The sequence below is a fragment of the Nematolebias whitei genome, chromosome 19, assembly GCF_014905685.2.
Source record: "Nematolebias whitei isolate Nwh7 chromosome 19, NemWhi1, whole genome shotgun sequence".
NCBI classification, from domain to species: Eukaryota; Metazoa; Chordata; class Actinopteri; order Cyprinodontiformes; family Rivulidae; genus Nematolebias; species Nematolebias whitei.
The window spans coordinates 26,133,688-26,152,424 of NC_056516.1; the positions used below are offsets into that span (position 1 = coordinate 26,133,688).

Here is an 18,737-nt window from a genome sequence, read left to right on the forward strand (position 1 = left end):
TGGAGGGATTCTAATAAATTGTTCATTAATGAGTTAAAAATAGACTGAATATTTAGGTTTTTTTTTTTTTTCAGAATTTCTGTTTATCTCGACTAAATTGTCGATTGAGCTGAATTTTTTTTAAATTTACTTCACTCTGCTGCTTGTGTGATGTCATGTCAGTTCAGTAGGTGTGTGCATCGAGGATCAGGATGGGCTCAAACTACCACATGTGCAGATACGAGGAGTCCAGACCACCTCTGGTGGAGGTTTGAGTGAAAATGTTTTAAATGCGCAGTTCCAACCGGTGTTTATTTAGTGCTATCCAATAACAATCTAATAGCTAAAAATAGTATTTAACAGCAAATGTGAAAAGCTCCTTTATTGATGCATTTAATCAGATATCACATTGTTTTTATAATACATGTTTTATTCAAAGGAGAACAAAACATTTTGCAATATTTTTCTTATTATTATTAGCAAAGCCCCCATCATTTTTACACATTCTAAAGCCAGAGAAAGGAAAATTCTCTTTAACTTTAATTAACAGCTTCCTGAAACATTTAAAATAAGTTTGCTCTCTGTTGACACCTGTGTCAAAGCCAGGTAGGTGAAAGCTTGTAATGACCACGCTGAGATTTTGAAGCTACAGTATCAAATGACAGCGAGGAGAACTCAGGCAGGTGCTTGACACGCAGTGAATGGAGCCAGTATGCTCATTACAGAAAGACATCTGCTGCTGTCCAGCCCCCCCCAACTCCAAACCTCAGACTCCCCCTTCCAGCTTTACACTGATGTTTGGATGCCCTATTAATGTGTGTGAGGGGGGGCCAGCGGCTGAACAAAACCACACACACACACAACCGAGCAGGCGTGCATGGGTGCTCTCACACACACCTGCCACAAACAGCAGCCGTCTGCTCGAGGGTGAAAATATAAGAAAAATAAGCTGCTAGTTTTAAGCAAAATAAAAAACTTTAAGACGCACCAGTCATTTTAATCTGCCAGTTAAGCATATTTTATTGTACATCATTATTTTCTGATTTCCATCTCCAAGCGAAATGAGTCAAAAGCATGTAATTTTCCACAAATATCATTTTCTCAGTAATGTTTGTTAAAGAGAGCAATTGTTTCTATGAATATCTTTGAAGATTACTTATTTTTCACAGACCTAATTTAGACAATAATATAAAGACGCAGGCTGCAAATTAAAAGTCTCTTGTTCTCTCAACTGCAACTACTTTATTTCTAAATTTATTCGAAAATGCTTGGCAGCATTCTTTCAAGCGGTTAATTGCTAACAATTCAAAATGTATTTGCACAGAGCAAACGGGCGTACAGTGCTACAAATATTTTTGCGCATTTCACACTTTGTGACTTGCATAATCTGGCATTAAACGAAAAGAAACTTGTTGCCAAATACACGGTTCGAATGTGAAATGCTGGTGGAGAACGAGGAAGAGCTTTTTCAGGACAGAGAACGAGAACATGACAAAGGGAGTGCACACGGCTGGTTTATAAATGAGTGCAATAAACAACGTTGCACTGAAACGCTTTGAAATGATTTTTGCTGTTGATGTCAGAACATAACATATACAAGAGTTATGATTAGAGGGAGTTAATAAATTACACAAATAAAGCAGCAGTTGAGGAAAAAAAAGAGGAAGATAAACCACGGGGGCCTAAAACATTGAGCAAAACTTGAAAGAGGCTGGTCTCATGGGTAAACTCATAAAACCTCAGAATCTAGGAAAGTCGTCACAACTTGGCCACATTAACAGTTTATCTCGTGTGCAAAGTTTCTCTACAGACTCAAAGTTTCAGCAACAAGACAATAAATAAACATGAGACAAAAAGAGAAACTACAACTCTCCGTGAGGCTTTTTTTTTTTTTTTAATAATCAAACAGAACTTGTGACCTGCACAAATATACACACCTCTTTTTTGCAGGACTGTCCTCGCCGTATTTGCTGCTCCCATGCAGGCCCTGAGAGCGCAAGGACCCATCTTCTTTGTGGCTGCCCTTTGACCCCGAGCCGTTTAGCTGCCCATTGGCTAGGGAAACTAAAAACACAAAAAGGGGAAAATAGTTAAAAGCTTGACCACAAACAGCCACCGCCCACTTATTTGAAGCCGTTCACCATGATAATATCTAATCCATTCAATCATGTCTGGAATATAATACAGTTTTATACAGGTTTTATGTCTTTGGGGAATAAAGCGTTTTCATCTGACAGCGTTAATAACGCTCTTTGTGGTTTGTCCTTGGTTTGATGCAGTGATGAGGGATAAAGACAGCAAATATCTCTTTTGATAGGATTATGGTAGCTCTAGTTTGTTTGACAGTGAAGTAAACATGGAAAATATCTATGTTTCTCATAAAGGGAGAAAGCATACAGTTTAAATGTTTCAAAACGACCTTTAGAGCCAAGCACATCTGCAGTCAATGTTAAAATTACAGCAAATCTTAAACACATTCACAAAAAGTCTCGTATCTTGTGTGGCCACATTTCTTGCATCACAGGGATCAATTTTGGAAAAAAAAGAGAAGCTGCTTATTTTTTAGTCCACATTTTCTCCTGCTGATCACAGCTGTTGTTGCTCACCGACATAGGTGATGTGTGGCTCCTAATAAAAAGGTCTTTTTCTGTTTTAAAGCCAGAGGCAGTGTGAGAAATGGAGAGCTTTTCCTGGACTTGACATTCTCTGTAAGCCCAACTGAGAGGGCCTCGATTAAAAATTTAACAAGCAACTCACACCCAAACACACACACACAAAAAACCTCAGTCCCTGTCAGGATTTGAAAAAAAAAAAAAAATAAGAACAACAAAATTCAAATGAGGTCAAGGAGCAAGGTGGAAGTCAATAGTAATTAAGTGAGACAACTGGATTCAACAGGTATCACAGGCTTGATTTTCTCAGGAGCAGTTCTAGTAATTCTTGAAAAGAGTCAGAGGTTTGTCTGATTCAAAGTGAGCAAACTTGAACAAATCAACTCGGGAGATTTCAAACATTTCTGGTTACTGCAAGGAATAATAAACAGCAGACTGACTACACATAGGGGCAGTGGTATTTTCAACAAGAGTACCGCATACGGCAACTTATACGCCTGTGGACAAACTATTACACAGCAATACAGCAATCTAAAGCAATGGCCTGGACAAGTGAAGACCTTGTATAACATTTGACCTTGATTTGTTACCTTGACCTTGGAGCTGGGGTGATGAAAAGATTACGCAACATGCTGTGTAGAGGAACAAGTGTGTATCAAAACTCATTACAATTTTATTGCGTGGATCAGAAGCTATAATGCGTTATGTGTTGTCATCATTGATTGTTCCCATACAATGATGAAATTGGTTCTCTGCATTTAACCCATCACACTGGGATATACGTAGGTGGAGCAGTGGGCAGCTATTGAAAGCGCCCGGGGAGCAGTTGGGGATAAGGTGTCCTGCTCAGAGACACCACGAGATGTGCAATGACTGAGGATCGAACCTGGGACTTTTTCGGGTGCCGAGTCAGCTGCCCAGCCTCTACCCATCTCGGCTCCCCCGGACAAGCAAATATCTTGTTTTAACTTTGACCTTGATTTGTGACCTTAACCTTTAGCTGGGGTAATGGAAATGTACTTGACACTCCATCTGGCAATGAGGCGTTTGTGTATGAAGTTTTGTTAATGCTCTTGAGCAGATCAGAAGTTATGGGTGGGATAAGCGACAGCTTACAGACGTATGGACCTTGGACGACCCTCAGCCTTCGACAGGCGTATAGGACTCGTACGATTTCACTGTCTCATCCATAAATCACCTTCTTGATCACTAATTTGAGGTGTCATGGCCTTTTAACACACCTAACAAATTCCTTTTCACTGACGAAGAATGTGTCACTCACTCTGGAACACAAACAATATTATTAATAACGATAAGTGTTTCAGCTCACACTCGAAAGATGATTCAACGGATTACAACAGCGGAGCGCCGGTTAGAATAGCTCCAATTTAAATGATATCCTGTTAGTAAAGTTGCTACTGTTGAACAAGTCCAGGCACCTTTTCATCCCGGAAAGATGAAACTGGGAGTAAGTACAAGATCTAATGATAGCACAGAAGACGGGAAGAGGAAAAATGATTTTAACGAGGGTAAAATGATCTCTCACGTTTATTGCAGTACTTTGATCTAAACGAACACACACATTCCTGTTATTGCAGAAACACCATGGTTTGCTCCCACACACAGGGCAGGTCAGTACCTGAATGCAGAGGTACATTCATCAGACACATCATTGCGGTCAGGGCCAGTGTGATGACTAAGGTTATTGCATTGCTTGCAATGCTTTAGGTTGGTACTGAAAAGCCTAAAGGCTGGAAAAAAAAAAACACTGAACAAACCCGGAGATGAATCACCACCTTATAAAGTCTTGGTTGTCACGAAAAGCTCACGTTTGCAGGCCTTCTATGAATCAACGATTTCCCTTAAAGACTTTTAAAGTTCTCCCTCGTAAGGAAAAAAAGCGCCACTTCGTCAAAAGGCAGCTAAATGTGCAATTTAAGACTGTCAGTACGAAGACCCATGAGACCTATAGCAACAAAAAAACGAATCAGTTTCTGTACTTTCCTCAGAGAATTGTAATTAAACGCGGTCATAATCCTTTTCAAATAAGCACCGAACGGTACTCGAGATCCTATTTTCTAATAAATTATAATGAATTAGTTGCTAATCTAAACAGGAGGTTTGGACAAACACCAGATAAAACGACAAAAGTACACACAGCATCTCCAATGATCACATCATGACATTTAACATTTTCCTTAAAAATCATAAGAACTGTTACAAAACAATAAGCACAGATAACACAGATCAGTTTATTTAATAATAGCATTAAAAATAAATTAATGTACATGGTAAAATAACTTGTGCTATAACTAATGCTAAACAAGTCTGAGTAGACCAAACAGACTTAGTCACTGAGGTTTGTAAAGAAATAAATTAATGAAAATAATTATTTTACAAATATATAATGTCTGAAGATGGTGTAAAATTAGGACATTAAAACTATTTAAGTATTCATAAAAGGATAATTAACAGATATAAGAATTGGATGATGCACAAAATAAATGTTTACAAGTTGCATTTATCTTTGGCTAAATTTTCTGCAACCATTATGTTAAATTCTCAGCAATTCCCCATTATAGCTCTGTCAATATCAAATACTTTGGTCTTTTCTAACTAGTCTGCTTAGTGGCCAAACATGGCAAAGCCCATACCAGGTGCTGTGTTTGCGTGTGTGCAAAACAAAAGTGTAATGTTGCTCAGTTAAGAACCATATTCAAAAACAAGGCTTTTCGCACAGTTCAAGAACACTGTGACCTATAACGCTGGATTCTGCAGCTACTTCATGCATGTAAATCTTTGGCAGTGTAGTAATGTACAAACAAAAAGATGGGCTCCTTAATGTGTGACCAAAAATATAAAGTTGATCCAATTTGGGCAGACTCATTAAAACTGATATGAAAATGCTATAAATATTCCCGTCTCAAATTCTGGACAGCGTTTTGCCAATGAAACCCACACTAGAGCGAGAACAAAACAGCTCATTAACTTTAATTGTGCTCAAAAAATGACTGACATACAATGTCCCCGGAGAACACAAACAAACAAGAATAGACCCATTCCAACAGCCTCTCGTCTTTTTCCATCCTAGCCCTCAATCCATCTTCTCTTATTTCTCCAAAGACTTGTCTGACATATGCTGGTTGCACTTGAGTGCCCGTTTGAGGGGCAGAACTGGGAATCTTCGAAAACTTGAGGACTCGGGGATGGGCATGTGTAAGAAAATGCCTTGAAACCTTCCCTTGAACTCCTGGAGTGGCAGAGACATCGCAGCAGCATGCCGTCCCAGAAACTGGTCCTGTGGGGGGCAGGGTCTAATCAGATTTAACCCTGCTTAACGAAGCCCATCGCTGCGCTAGGTTCACCTTGGTGACTCAAGAGAGAAGTGGTGAGTTAACAGACAGCAGAACATGGCACCTCCCAAGTGAAAGGTGCAAGCTCCTCTCAGCAACAGAAACAAGTAGAAGAAAAACTGAGTTGTCTTAACATTACAAGAGCAAAGTAATTTAAGAGCAAAACTTTACTTTTTTGGCTTTTTAGTGCATTCTTAAATGCACTTTTAAATGTGTTTAAAGAAGGAAATGCAACACCTAGTAACGAAGGAACAAAATTCAGACCTTGATTGTAGCAAAGACTGAAAAAGTTCTTCAATAATTGAAAATACCTGATAATAGCGGTATCAAAATATTTTTCTAAATCTACCTAAATAAGCACCCGTGGGATCATTTAGAACTGTGTGAAACTGTAGTCTTTTCTTTTTTGTAGTCTTACTTTTTGGAACCCTTTACACATCATTTGGCTGGGGCAGCTGGCTGAGTGGTTAGAGCTTTTAATTAATTTTTTTTTTAATTAGTAAACAAGTTATCAGCTTCCAATATTTTTCAGTCAGGTCATCTGGACAGTTTCTTTTTTTTTTCTGAAACATTTCGCCTTTGATCCAGAAGGCTTCATCAGTCAAGGAAACGCACAACAAAACTGATTCTTCCCCCAACAGCTTACTCCAAAGTGGAACAAACCAGTTCTGCTTGTGATAAGATGGTCTCTTTGGTACGCCCCTTCCTCCATTCTTGACTGATGAAGACTTCCGGACCGAAGGCGAAACGTTTCAGCACAAAAAAAAGAAACTGTCCAGATGACCTGATTGAAAAATGTTGGGATTGTATACCTGGATTATTGAGCATGGACTTTGTTGAAAGTACAGTTTCTTTGTTTTTCTTAAGTTGGGGAAAAACTACACTTATTTCTGTAGATGTGATAAAACTGTACATCAGATCAAAACAACAATGAATGTGGAAAAAAATATTTTCTGTGTGAAGCTCTAATTTACTGCTGGTTTGTTCTGAACAACAAGTGAAACAATGAAGTGTAACTATATAAAAGTTGTTTTTTTTGTTATAACTTTATTAATGTCATACTGTATGTCACAAGATATGCTAACCATTCTGGTGAAAATGGCAAATATTACTCTCACCATTAATAACTGTTTACATAAAATCATGAGGACGGTAAAAACAAAAATAAGCTATATCCAGTTTGCTAAATACATTTGCTTTTACTGGTTTATGATATAAATGATGTTGACTATCTGGTGTCTTAAAGGGGCCTTGGCTAGCATGTATGCAGTAAATAAATAACCTGTATATTGATCTGATTCTAAGATTGTGTATCATGTACAAATGACATTCAAACATTGATTAAATTTCCAAGAATTTGAAGTTAAAAACAAAACTAAAATCCTACATCACACTCTTTGTTCAAGAAAAAAATAAAGGCACTATGTCCTAAAATAACCAGAGTAAAAGTTATTCTAGTAAAACTCCTCATGGTATCCATTCCCACACATATTTCAAAGTTGAGCGCCTGGCAAGATGATCTAAAAATGGATAAAAATGTGTTGCTCTTCCTTTCAAAATTCAACCTAACAACGCAGCATGACACTTCACCACAAGCCAGAGCAAAAGCATGTGCAGTTCAGAAACATGACATCTGCTTTGTGTAAGTTCAAAGCTTAATCTAAAGCATCAAAGGCAAAGATGGGATCCTGTAATGAGCTGACTCAGTTATGGATAAAGAGCAAGCAAGGACAGAACAGATGCAATCTCTTTCCCTATGATAAATAGCTGAACTATCCCTCTTTCAAAAATTGCATTTCTTTTGTTATTTTTATTTTTTTCCTTTGACTTTTTTTATTATTCAACCTTCTTTAACCTTTCTTCCATGCAGGTACACTTTCATCTGTGCTTCTCAGTCCTGTGATGTGTTCGCTGGAAAAAGGATAGTGGTTCCACACTCAGTTTTAGCTGCCACGGCTGCCAATCTGACCTTGCAAGCTGGTGACACGGTAAATGTAAGCAGACAGCAAAGTGACAGCAGACTGAGTGATGAAGCAAATGGCATGATGTGCATAAAAATAATCGGAATAGCAAATCTTGAGATGTACATAACAGGAAGAGGAAGAAGAGACGGTCAGAGAAATGGGCGAACAGGGAGCCTTCAATTCAGCCCTACATTTTCTTTGGCCAACAGCCAACTCCTCCATCAATAGCACTCAGGAAAATAGAGAGGAAGGAAAGGATTGGAGATGAGATGTGCAGAGAAAATACAGCAGAAGGCGATGGTGAGGTAGAAACATGGCTACGACAAGCTACAGCCAGATGGAGAGCAAACGAGGGAGCGTTGGAAACAGGACAGAAGAAAAGGGAGGGAGGGTGGCGATGGAGGAAAACATAGGAGGGACAGTTTGGGTGATAGTAACAATAGTTAAAACAAATGAAGCAGAGGATGGGAGGGACAAAACAGCAAACAAAGAAATGGTGAGGAAAAAGGCAAACAGGATAAAGAAGCAGAAGCGAGAAAAAAATGTTCTGAGAAGGGAACACGTAACATCATCAAGGAGACTGAGCAGCAGGAGGGAGAACGGAGTCAGAAGCTGGCAGAGAAGGCAGTAACCAGAGTCCTATTGATGTGTAATAAAACCCCGTATCAGGGGAAGGGGGTAAAAAAAGGAAGGACAAATACATGGAGGGAAACGGGAACTAGAAATGGAGGAGCAGCGTGGCTAGGGGAAACGGACGCGTGGATGAATGTGTGGAAGATGGGAAGCAGGAGGGCATAATGTCATTTGCTAAATAATGCAGGAAGTGGTATGAGATGAACGCCTGCCACGCGTAAGGTGGAGGGTGGCAAGATGGCACAATTGTTGGTTTGGATCGGGGGGCGGGGGGGCAAGAATCAGACATTGATATTACGAACAATATGACGGAGGAGTGGTCAGTGACAGAAACACAGAACACTGACTTCCAATGTTAGTAAAGGTCTGACCAGTTCATCCAAATTTATTTCCATGTAATATACTGGCAGCAAACAATTTTTGTTATTGTGTGGATGCTTCATAAGCATTCACACAATGCGATCCATTTTTCTTCTGTAGGTTTGCAGCATCTTTCTCGTTCTACAATTTTTGTTCTACTTCAACAAATCATCTAAATGTTCAGCTCGTTCAGGACAATCCTGTTATGACTTTGGTACCGGTGCAACTTTAGCTTTTGGAAATATTTAACCTTTTCTGCCATTTTCCCTCATACAAAATGAATTGAGCTCATTTTACATCCTTCATATCTTTAGCTCAGTTTACAACAATTTACTGCTCCTTTCACATTTTGTTCAGGTTCAGTTTCTTTCAGCTTCCTTGTGGAAATTTAAACATTTTTTCAGCTACTTTCAGCTAATTTCAGCAGGGGGGGGGGGGGGTGTTGCGGCTGTTTTGTGCTCCTTTCCGATAGTATCTGCTAACTACAACACTTTTGTGTTTCTAACTTCTTTCTGCTAATTTCAGCTTGTTGTGCTCCTTTCAGCTCGTTTCTATAAGTTTCAGCTTTTTCTGATATTTCAACTATTATATAGCAGTTTTTATGCTAATGTGAGCTTTTTCAGCCAATTCCACATTTTTTGGACTCATTTCAACTTTTTTCAGCCTAAATCAGGTAAAATGTGCTCTCACCACTCCCTTCTGGTCATTTTAGCTTCTTTCCATCTTTTAGCTACTTTTCAGGGGGGAGGTTCTTTCTAATTTTAGCACTTTTGTTTCAGCTAATTTCCCAATTTTTGTGCAAACTTAATTCAGCAAATATGTGTTATTTCTCCTTTCTTCTGCTAATTTAGACTTGTCCATCCATTTCAGCTACATTTCAGCATGTTTTAGCTAATTTCAGCTGTTTTCAGCTAGTTCTTCTACAGTAAGCATTCAAACTGCATTTTCATAGGCAATTAAATTTTTCTAGTTTTTGTTAAATTTTAAATTAAATTTTATATTTAACAAAAAAACAGACTGCTCAATTTGACCGGATATACATATTTCTACATTTAAACCATGTAAAAAAAAAATATACAGTGCAATGTTTATTGTATAAACTAGAATAAAGATCTAAAATCAGTCATTTCAACAAAAATAAATCCAGCATTGTACAAGAAAATGAAGTCACTAAGGAGACTTGCCCATCTATAACTGAATGCGTATCAAGCTCCCTTTTCTGTTTGGCTTTGGCAAAATAAAGAAAACAAAAATGCACTTAGGGGTTTCAGAGATTATTAAAGATTATTAAAATATTGCCCATCAAAACCCTGCATATGCAAAATATATGCGATGTGTCACCTAGCAAGTTTAAATGTGAAGAAAAGCCATCTTACCAAGCATTTCAAGAGACTTTGAAAGTGAAACTAAGCATTAAGTTATTTATACAGTATTAGTATGAAAATATGTAAGAAGACCGTAATTTAACAGGAGGCTGGTTTGTCCTATCTAGCAAAAAACACGAAAAGAAAGAAAAATGTGTCTGGTAGTTAGGCTCACTCCTTTTTTTGTGTATACAGAACTTTTTTTTTTTTTTTTTTTTTTTTTAATTGAGCATGCTTTTTGATCCTGATGGCAAAATGTTTTACACATTAAGTAAAAAAAAAATCTACTAATACATCTTTTGCCCTTTAACAAATATTTAATTTAAATCATAATCAAAATTCAAACTGAAAAACAAAGCAACATTTAAAATTTGAACAAAAGAGAAAACATTTGGCAGAAGCATTCATATGTTGTTAACTTTCCCATTGCACTGAACTCAAAATCAAGAACGTCTGAACTTTTAGCCGGTTGTTTTGTAATAATGGTCGTGGAAAGATACAACGTGCAGCACATGCCTGATTTACACACAAGCCAAGACTCTCTAACCCACCGTCCTCTAAAACAGCAGGGACAGCCCATTCAGGATGTAGAGCTTGCTGAGCATGATCCTCCAAAATGGCTGACAGTTTCTCCACAATGACTGTGCGAGATGAGAAACTGTGCCGCTCATGCAGACTCCAAAGCCTCGCTAACCCACGGCGCTCTAAAACAGCGGGGCCCGTCTATTCAGCCCGGCACCCTTTTGTGTCAGTGTGGGCTGCTGTCGTTACCCCCAGCACGACGGGCCGCCAATGCTTTTTAATGACTCATTTTTATTCAGGCGATAAGGTCAGCTACCCGCGGCGGCTTAAAAGGCCCCAAGGAGCACTGGAGTGGCAACTATGAGATGCCAGACAGATGCCGAGAAATGCGGGAGTCACAAGGTAGGGAGGGGCAGTCGACACAGGCAAAGACTGAATAAATAAAGGTGTGGAAAAAATAAAGTAGAAAAAAAATTAAACATCAAAACTTAAAAGAAAAAAGAAAATCTTCGCCTTTCTGCCTGTCTGTTGTAATGGATGGCTAAAAACTGGGTGTGATTTTTAGAAGCCTCTTTTTCCTCTTAGTATATGTCTTTCAGCATCTGATTTGTGTTAATGTCAGCTGAGAATAGCTTTTTAGACACATGGAGTTCAAATCTCTGCCGCTGGCTGGCTGAGGAGCTTTTCATGCAGGAGAACCATGCAGGGTCAAACAAAGACATGCTGGCTGACTTATTTTAAGACATACCGTTCTCCTTACTGTTCTCTCACTTTTCACAACAAAGCACACAAATCTTAACCGTTACAGCAACGTTCCACTTGGAACTCGATGTATGACAGAGCAAGCGATTTCTAATACTAATTCTTATTGAAGATCTGTTGAGCACATGGTTTACAATGGCTTTCCCCCAGGACGGATGTAAATGTCTGTCCAAGCTGGAAAAGATTAACAGCACATGTCTTCCTGTTTTTGCCACTGAACAACCTCAAAGTTCTTCTATTTGATGAGTAAACTACATTTTGAAAACAAGTGGGAAACACTTTCAGCTCAATGGCTCCTTTGAGGGTGTTGCACTGAACAAGCAAAGACTAGAACTCCCTGCTCAGTGACCCACAACAAAAGGCAAACAAGATTCTTTGATCGTCTGTTCCAAGAACAAAACCTTGACATTTATTCCATAAAAGCTTCAGAGGGATTTTGTTTTCCATTTGATCATTTTGTCAGAATAAGGACCAATTTTGCAGTTTTGGTTTATTCGGTACATATGGCTATGTAACTTTTTAAAGCTACAAGCAGACATTTGAACCAAAGAGTGAATTGCCAGTCCAAGAGTAAAACACAAGTAACAAATGTATAAAGCCTATAATTTGTAAGAAATGACAGAGAAAGTCTCCATTTTGGATCTTGACTGAAGTATTTTAGTACGTTTTTTGCATGTTCTCCATGCCCCAGTTTTTTCCCCTCATAATACATAGCTAGATCAACTTCATGTTGATGATGATTCCGAGGGCACAACAATGCAAGACTGAAATGTTAATGTACTGTACCAGAAATTTAAAACATTGAAAAATCTCTCACATATAATGGAATCAAGAAAGCAAAACAAAACAAAAAAAGGCTAAAGCTTGGGGAAATCAACTTGTTAGCCATGTCTGGTCTTCATTTATGACTCGTACATGAAGACGTGTGGAAAAAGACGTGGAATATTTTATCCTCTGATAAAGTATTGCTCACTACAGCTACAGCCACAAATGTCACAAAAAAATGCTTGGACGTTCATGGAAACACCCGTTAGTTACGGTAAAATCATTATTTAGTTAGAAACATTATCAAGTAGATTTTAAAGGTGAACAATTGCCTTCACTTGTCTATAGTTTAAACACTTGCACACTCAGTCTTCAGCTGGTTGGAAATTATAACCATCTACCCATCCATCTTTATCCACTTCTTCCGTTTCGGGTCATGGGGGTCACTGGTGCCCATGTCCAGTCATCACTGTGCGAGAGGCGGGGTACACCCTGGACAGGTGATGAACTTGCATTTATAACTGTTTAACTAAAAAGTGGATGTCCCTGAGGCATATCAACCAGTGCTTGCCACATGTCTAATTGTTATGAATAGTTGTCAGCCCAGGTGATTGCACTTTTGTTTGCACCTCTTTGAAACTCTAAATGGCCCAAACTCCTTTCTACATTTGTCCCGAGATCCCAAGATATTTATCGGTGTACAGCCAAATAAAAAGCACACAAGCAAAATTATGCAACATAAAATCCATCAAAGGCAATTCAAGGTAGTGCACCAGCTGCACTGGTCCAAAGGCAAGTTGTCCAAGATCAAACCCTACCTGGACCCTGCATGTAATTGTTGTAAACAAACCCCAGCTACACTCTTGCATACATTCTGGACCTTCTCTGGGATATGTGAAAAAACTGTACATACATCACGACTCATCTCACTGTTCGGGGTGGTCCTTGTGGGTCCTTCAGCAAGTACGAGAAGGATGCAATTGCTTTGGCTCTCTCCTGGACATGAGACTTGTTTTCTGCAGTTGGAAGGACACCCCCCCCCACCCCCCGCATATGTTCATTGGATAAGAGAAGGAATGTTTCATTTTCATCTAGAAAAAAAATATCAGATATACCCTGAAGGGTTCTGTCAAAAGATTTTGGGACACTTGCCTTTTATGTTGTATGTAGAAAAATCAATGCCTGTTAAGTATATTTGTGCATGTGTGACTGATCCAGTGTGGAAGAGGAAGGATGGGAGGGTTTTTTGTTCTTTGTGTTCTCCTTTTTGTCATGTTCAAAACTCAATAAATCAATAAAAAAATACTTTGTTTTAAAAAAAAAATTCATCAAACGCAAGTAAACTCACCATTAGAGTTTGTGGTTCCATCACCATCCAGCTGCCGTTTCTGTGCAGTCCTAAACTCCTTGAGAGAGAGGTAAAGCACCTTTCGCATCACCCGTTCTTCCGACCACGGGATCCCATCACTGTCATCCTGTGAAAATATCCAGAGAAAGAGAAAACGCAAGAGTGAATCATTTGTAGAAACCACAAACAAAGCGCATAGAATTGCTGTGAGAAGTCTACGAGAAGCATTTACTGGAGATGGACAGGTGTTTCAGCAGAAATACATATTCTGTTTTGTTGTCTGGCAGCAGCAAAATAGTAAGTGTGACTTGAGGTCAAGGTCAGGAAATGCTCAGAGGCCAACGGAGACGTCCACAAAAAACAGCCCGTAAGTGCTCAGTTCTTAGCCAAGGAATGCACATTTATATTGTACCTTCTACTCACAATGTAAACAACATAATGAGCCTGTAAAAATGTTTACAAGAGCTGCCAACAATGGCTACAGCATGTTAGCAATGTGGAAATAAGATTAAGTCTTATTAGGCTGCCAAAATAGCAATAAAACAGGAAACACAATGTTGTCCTACAAAAGTCATCATAATAATTTAAACAAAGTTTCAGTTTGATGGGTATTTCCTTTATATTTGCTATCCCTCTCTGACACAACATTAGCATCACAAAGCATTAGCTTGCTGTTAGATACAGGGCCATGCATTAGCACAACACAGACAGCATCTCCCTATGCAATGACGGCAGTATGTCACAGCGATGAATAGTTGGGAAGCAAATTAAGCATCATGAGACTGAGCTTGTGTCACTTATCTCTCCTTTCAATGAAAGACATTTTTGCCAAGAGACTCAAAGTATCTGCCAGAATTTATTTTAAACACCTACTGTTCATACTGAGAGCTCATTAGAAAACTATTCTGGTAAAATAAGTACTGTTAACAGCTTCCTTAGTGAGCGTCCAAAAGCACTGAGCACATTTCTATTCCCACTCTTCTGCTTACTTTCATTGCACTGGCAGCTGTGTTTGATGTCTAACACTAATGACTAAAGGAAATGAATTAGACATAAGTAATAACAAAAAGATATTCATCAACAACAGATTTTTTTTTCTTGTCTAGCCTCAGGATGAGCGGATGTCAGCCGAGTGGGAAACGCTGTATTTTTATATAAACTAATGCGTGCTAATTCAATGTGCATTTCTGGTTACGTCAACTCGTGTATGAAAACATTTCTTCCTGTATTAGTCAAATGTAAAACATAAAGAGGCTGATTGGAAAAGAAACCGGTCCGGCTGACTCAGATCGCTGGTTTCGGCATAACGTTGACACCAGCGCCGACTATAAGAAATCTCCAGAACGAATGAAAACAATTACAAGAAGACATTTTATTGTCGCCGTAATTACAGAGAATGGTCACAGCCGGGGAAAACAAAAACAGAAGAGCTGAGGAAGCACCGAAACCGACAATAACAGGTTGATTATCCGAGCGAGAAATAGAGAAACTCAGTCTGATCTTAAAATTACGCTACTCCCCCGGTCTGGGAATAAAATGTGTGTTGCTCAAACACCTTTCGTAAAATGCTGCCAACAGTCTACTTAAACACAAACAGAACCGCACGAGAACTTATATTTATAGCAACATCACAACAGGGTGTGTGCAGTTTAAATGGTTTAAAGCTTTGGATTTGAAGTCAGATGCAAGTTCATGCCATAAATCTCTAATCTTTAAATAAATTGTATGACTCACTGTCAAAATGGGTCTTCTTTCGAGCACTACAATCTAAAAAGGTTGTGAAAATGGCGAGACTGAAACCAGAAAGTATTTACACCGTTGAACATTTTACAATCAAGAACAAGTCTGTTAAGCTTTTTTTATTTTTTTTTGCAGTGCTCGTGTTTTTTTGTCCTTCTCCAGCAAATTACACAGCTTTGAGTTTGATGTGATGCTCATGAGCTTCAAGTTTAAGAGCTCAGAGACTACGAATGGGAAGCTGAATTTAACAAACAATTGTCTGCACATGATGGCACTGATGGGTGTCAGCCATGTCAGCTTGACTGCAGTAATATGAAACACATTAAGATATTCAATGGAACCAGACGATTCTTCTTTTGTTCTGAAAAAGCCAAATGCATATGTTGTGTGGACGCTCACTCATTACACTGTCGTATGCAAGCACGCATGTACGCGTAATCACAAGTGAGACAGGGGGCACAAGTATTCAATTATGCCACTTCCTCCTGTAGTTAGTGTCATCTAATCCATTCTTTGTGTGAAATGTGTGTGTGCAAAAGCCTGTCAGGTAAGCCCCAATTACCTAGACAGCTCACTAGCACTCCTTTACTCATGATGTGGCACAAGGCCAGATGTATTCCAGCGCACACAAGCACACACAAACCTGACAGCAATTCTCACGGTTACAAATATTCTCACATCTACCGCTGCCAGTTAATATGCACAAATACCACACAGCTGAGCTTTAAGGAAAATAGCCTGCTCTCCAAAAACTGACCTCAAAGTTTGTCTACATTCCTTTTTCTTCCTCTCGTATTCTCTGTGGTTTTCTCACAGTTGTTGGCAGACTGCCACAGATATTTCCTGCCCGGTTTATACACAGCAACAAGTGCTGGTTAGAGGAAAAAATATATAAAAATGACTGACTGTAATACAAAAACAATAGCAACATTAGCTGCTGATGTACTTCAAACCCTGCTTTGAAACTTAAGACCACCTAATTAGACACTTGCAAACTGCTTACCTGCAAAGTAACTAACTTTTCCATCAGTACAATATAGTGAAGTCCCATTTGTTTTGTACGATGGGTTTCTGTTCCTTCAAGTTCAAGAATCTTTATTATCCCCGAGGGGCAATTTGTCTCGCAGTCAGGCACACAAAACACCCATACTACACAAGACACTGAGACATTAAAATAAAAGTACAGAAATTATCATTGTTCGGTGAGAAGCCTGATCGCTACAGGGATGAACGAGTTTTTCCACTCTGTTCGTTCTACATCTGGGCTGCAGATACCTGCGTCCAGATGGATGCAACCTGAACTCACCATGGAGTGGGAGATCAGGATCTGCCAGAATCAGCCTGGCCTTGCTCAATGACCTCGTCTTGTGTAGGTCAGTGAGGGTCTGTAGGGCTATGCCAGCAGTTTTGCTGCACATCCTGAAAATCCCAGAGTGTTCCTGAGTTCCAGCAAATAATTGGAAAAATGCATCTTCCATAAGATAAGGAGGGTATGAGAGACATGCAAAACAGCTACTCAAATGAGCAACAACACAGAGACGTGTTGCACCTCGGTATCTCAGTCAAACGTTGCTATGCATGTGTATGTCTGCTCTGCTGAGGTATTACCCAATCTCTTTTTCCAACACAGAATGCCACCTGGAGCCGACGCACATCCACACCCCAACTAGCTCCCAAACAGGCACATACAATTCAACTAATGAGCACAGGATACAGCGCACCATCACAAAATGCCCCTGGAACGCTGTGCACCTACAGTCACCCAGCAACTCTTAAACCTAAATTATTTGAAGACACAGACAATCAAACCCGTTATACCACACACACACATGCACCTAAACACACAGAGATCTTGATCTTTTCCGTAGGGATTATGTGCAAAGTACTTACAGAGCTTCCTCTCCTGCAATGTCAGTAATTTTCCCTTTTTCTCCCCCATCACAATCCTAATGAAATCTTGTAGATATCCAATAAATAGACACCCTGAAGGGGCGTTCTACCAGCAACAGACAAACTGTGAATAAAATAAAACAAATTAATCTAATGTTAAAAAGGCTGTCTGTAGTATGCCAGTAATGAGCCAGAAGAAGATTAAAATTATCACTGCGTTCGGTTAATAAATCTAGCATGTTTAGAAGGGCCCTTTCTGCAAAGCCAACTAAATAAAATCTTATTTGTTGTGTGTAACAATGGTTGGAGAAACAATATACAGTGAATGTATTGTTAGAGCAAGCACAGACCGAGAGACTTAAGATCATGAGGAGTGGAAAATGCACAAAATGTTGCCTGAAAGCTTAGAAATGATAAATATCTTATTATAAACATCTAAATCCAATCGGATTCTTATTAATCAGTGGAAATAAATGGAAATAGTTTCAAAGAGCATGACTAACTGCAAAATTAGAATATTACGCACATCTCAATCCATTTAGTGCAATCAGATGTAGAAATAAAAACACTAAAAGTCAATTCAAGCGCATCCTGAGTGCTTTATGCATTGTGCTCTGAATCTCTGTGTTAAAGGGTGACAGGAGAAAAATACCAACATGTCTTTGCGCTGCATTCTAAAACAAACATTAAAGCCTCTGATTTTACTGCTTAGTATTTGTATTTTCTCAGATGTGCCGAAGCCATTAATCATCTTTTTTTTTTTTGTTAAATCTATAATGAATCAGTTAAAATTTTCACATGCAGCAGATACAACTGGATTTTTAATCATTTGCATATCGGTGTAGCACGTGTAACACATGCAGGATTTTTCTGTGTGTGTATAGGCGTACGTGTGCGTATATGTACACACTAGCTGTTCCAAAAATAGTGCTGCGCTGTTGCCGACTGAGCGGACGTCACATCAGAGGAATGTGGGCCATGAGCCAGCTGCGATCTGCTCTACAAAACGACACCAAAATCTGTTTTTCTAACACACATTTCCTCTTGGAGAAAACGAGGGCATGAGATGGATGGATTGACGGATGGAGCAGAAATATTATTTTAACAAAGACGGGGTTATTTTATCCAGTAGTCGTGACATTATTTCTAACATCTTTATCTTTTGCACTACTTCGGTGAACACATGGGTCCCATATGACTGGCTACATGGATACAACTGCTTGGAGTGCTCAAGTGCAGCAGATGACCAAGATCATAATTACCTAATTCCCAAGTATATCATTGCACAGGTCATGACCAACCATTTGCCGATTAGCAAACATTTATGTCGTCTTAATTATAGCCTCGTGGAAAAACATGTACATGTGCAAAATCTTTACAATACCACAAAAGACTCAAATTAGGCCCAAGGGATCATGTTTTTTTTAAGAGTGTGTGTGTGTGTG

General features: G+C 39.1%; 1 protein-coding gene across 1 annotated transcript in view; it reads right to left on the reverse strand.

Moving 5' to 3' along the window:
* The window catches only part of jarid2b (jumonji, AT rich interactive domain 2b), a 126,452-nt gene that overhangs the window by 50,278 nt on the left and 57,437 nt on the right, over nucleotides 1-18,737 (reverse strand). The window contains exons 2-3 of the mRNA XM_037692788.1: nucleotides 13,663-13,789; nucleotides 1,917-2,043 (exon numbers count right to left, since the gene is read on the reverse strand). Of these exons, the coding sequence (XP_037548716.1) occupies nucleotides 1,917-2,043; nucleotides 13,663-13,789 (254 nt within the window). The remainder of the gene's footprint in view (nucleotides 1-1,916; nucleotides 2,044-13,662; nucleotides 13,790-18,737) is intronic.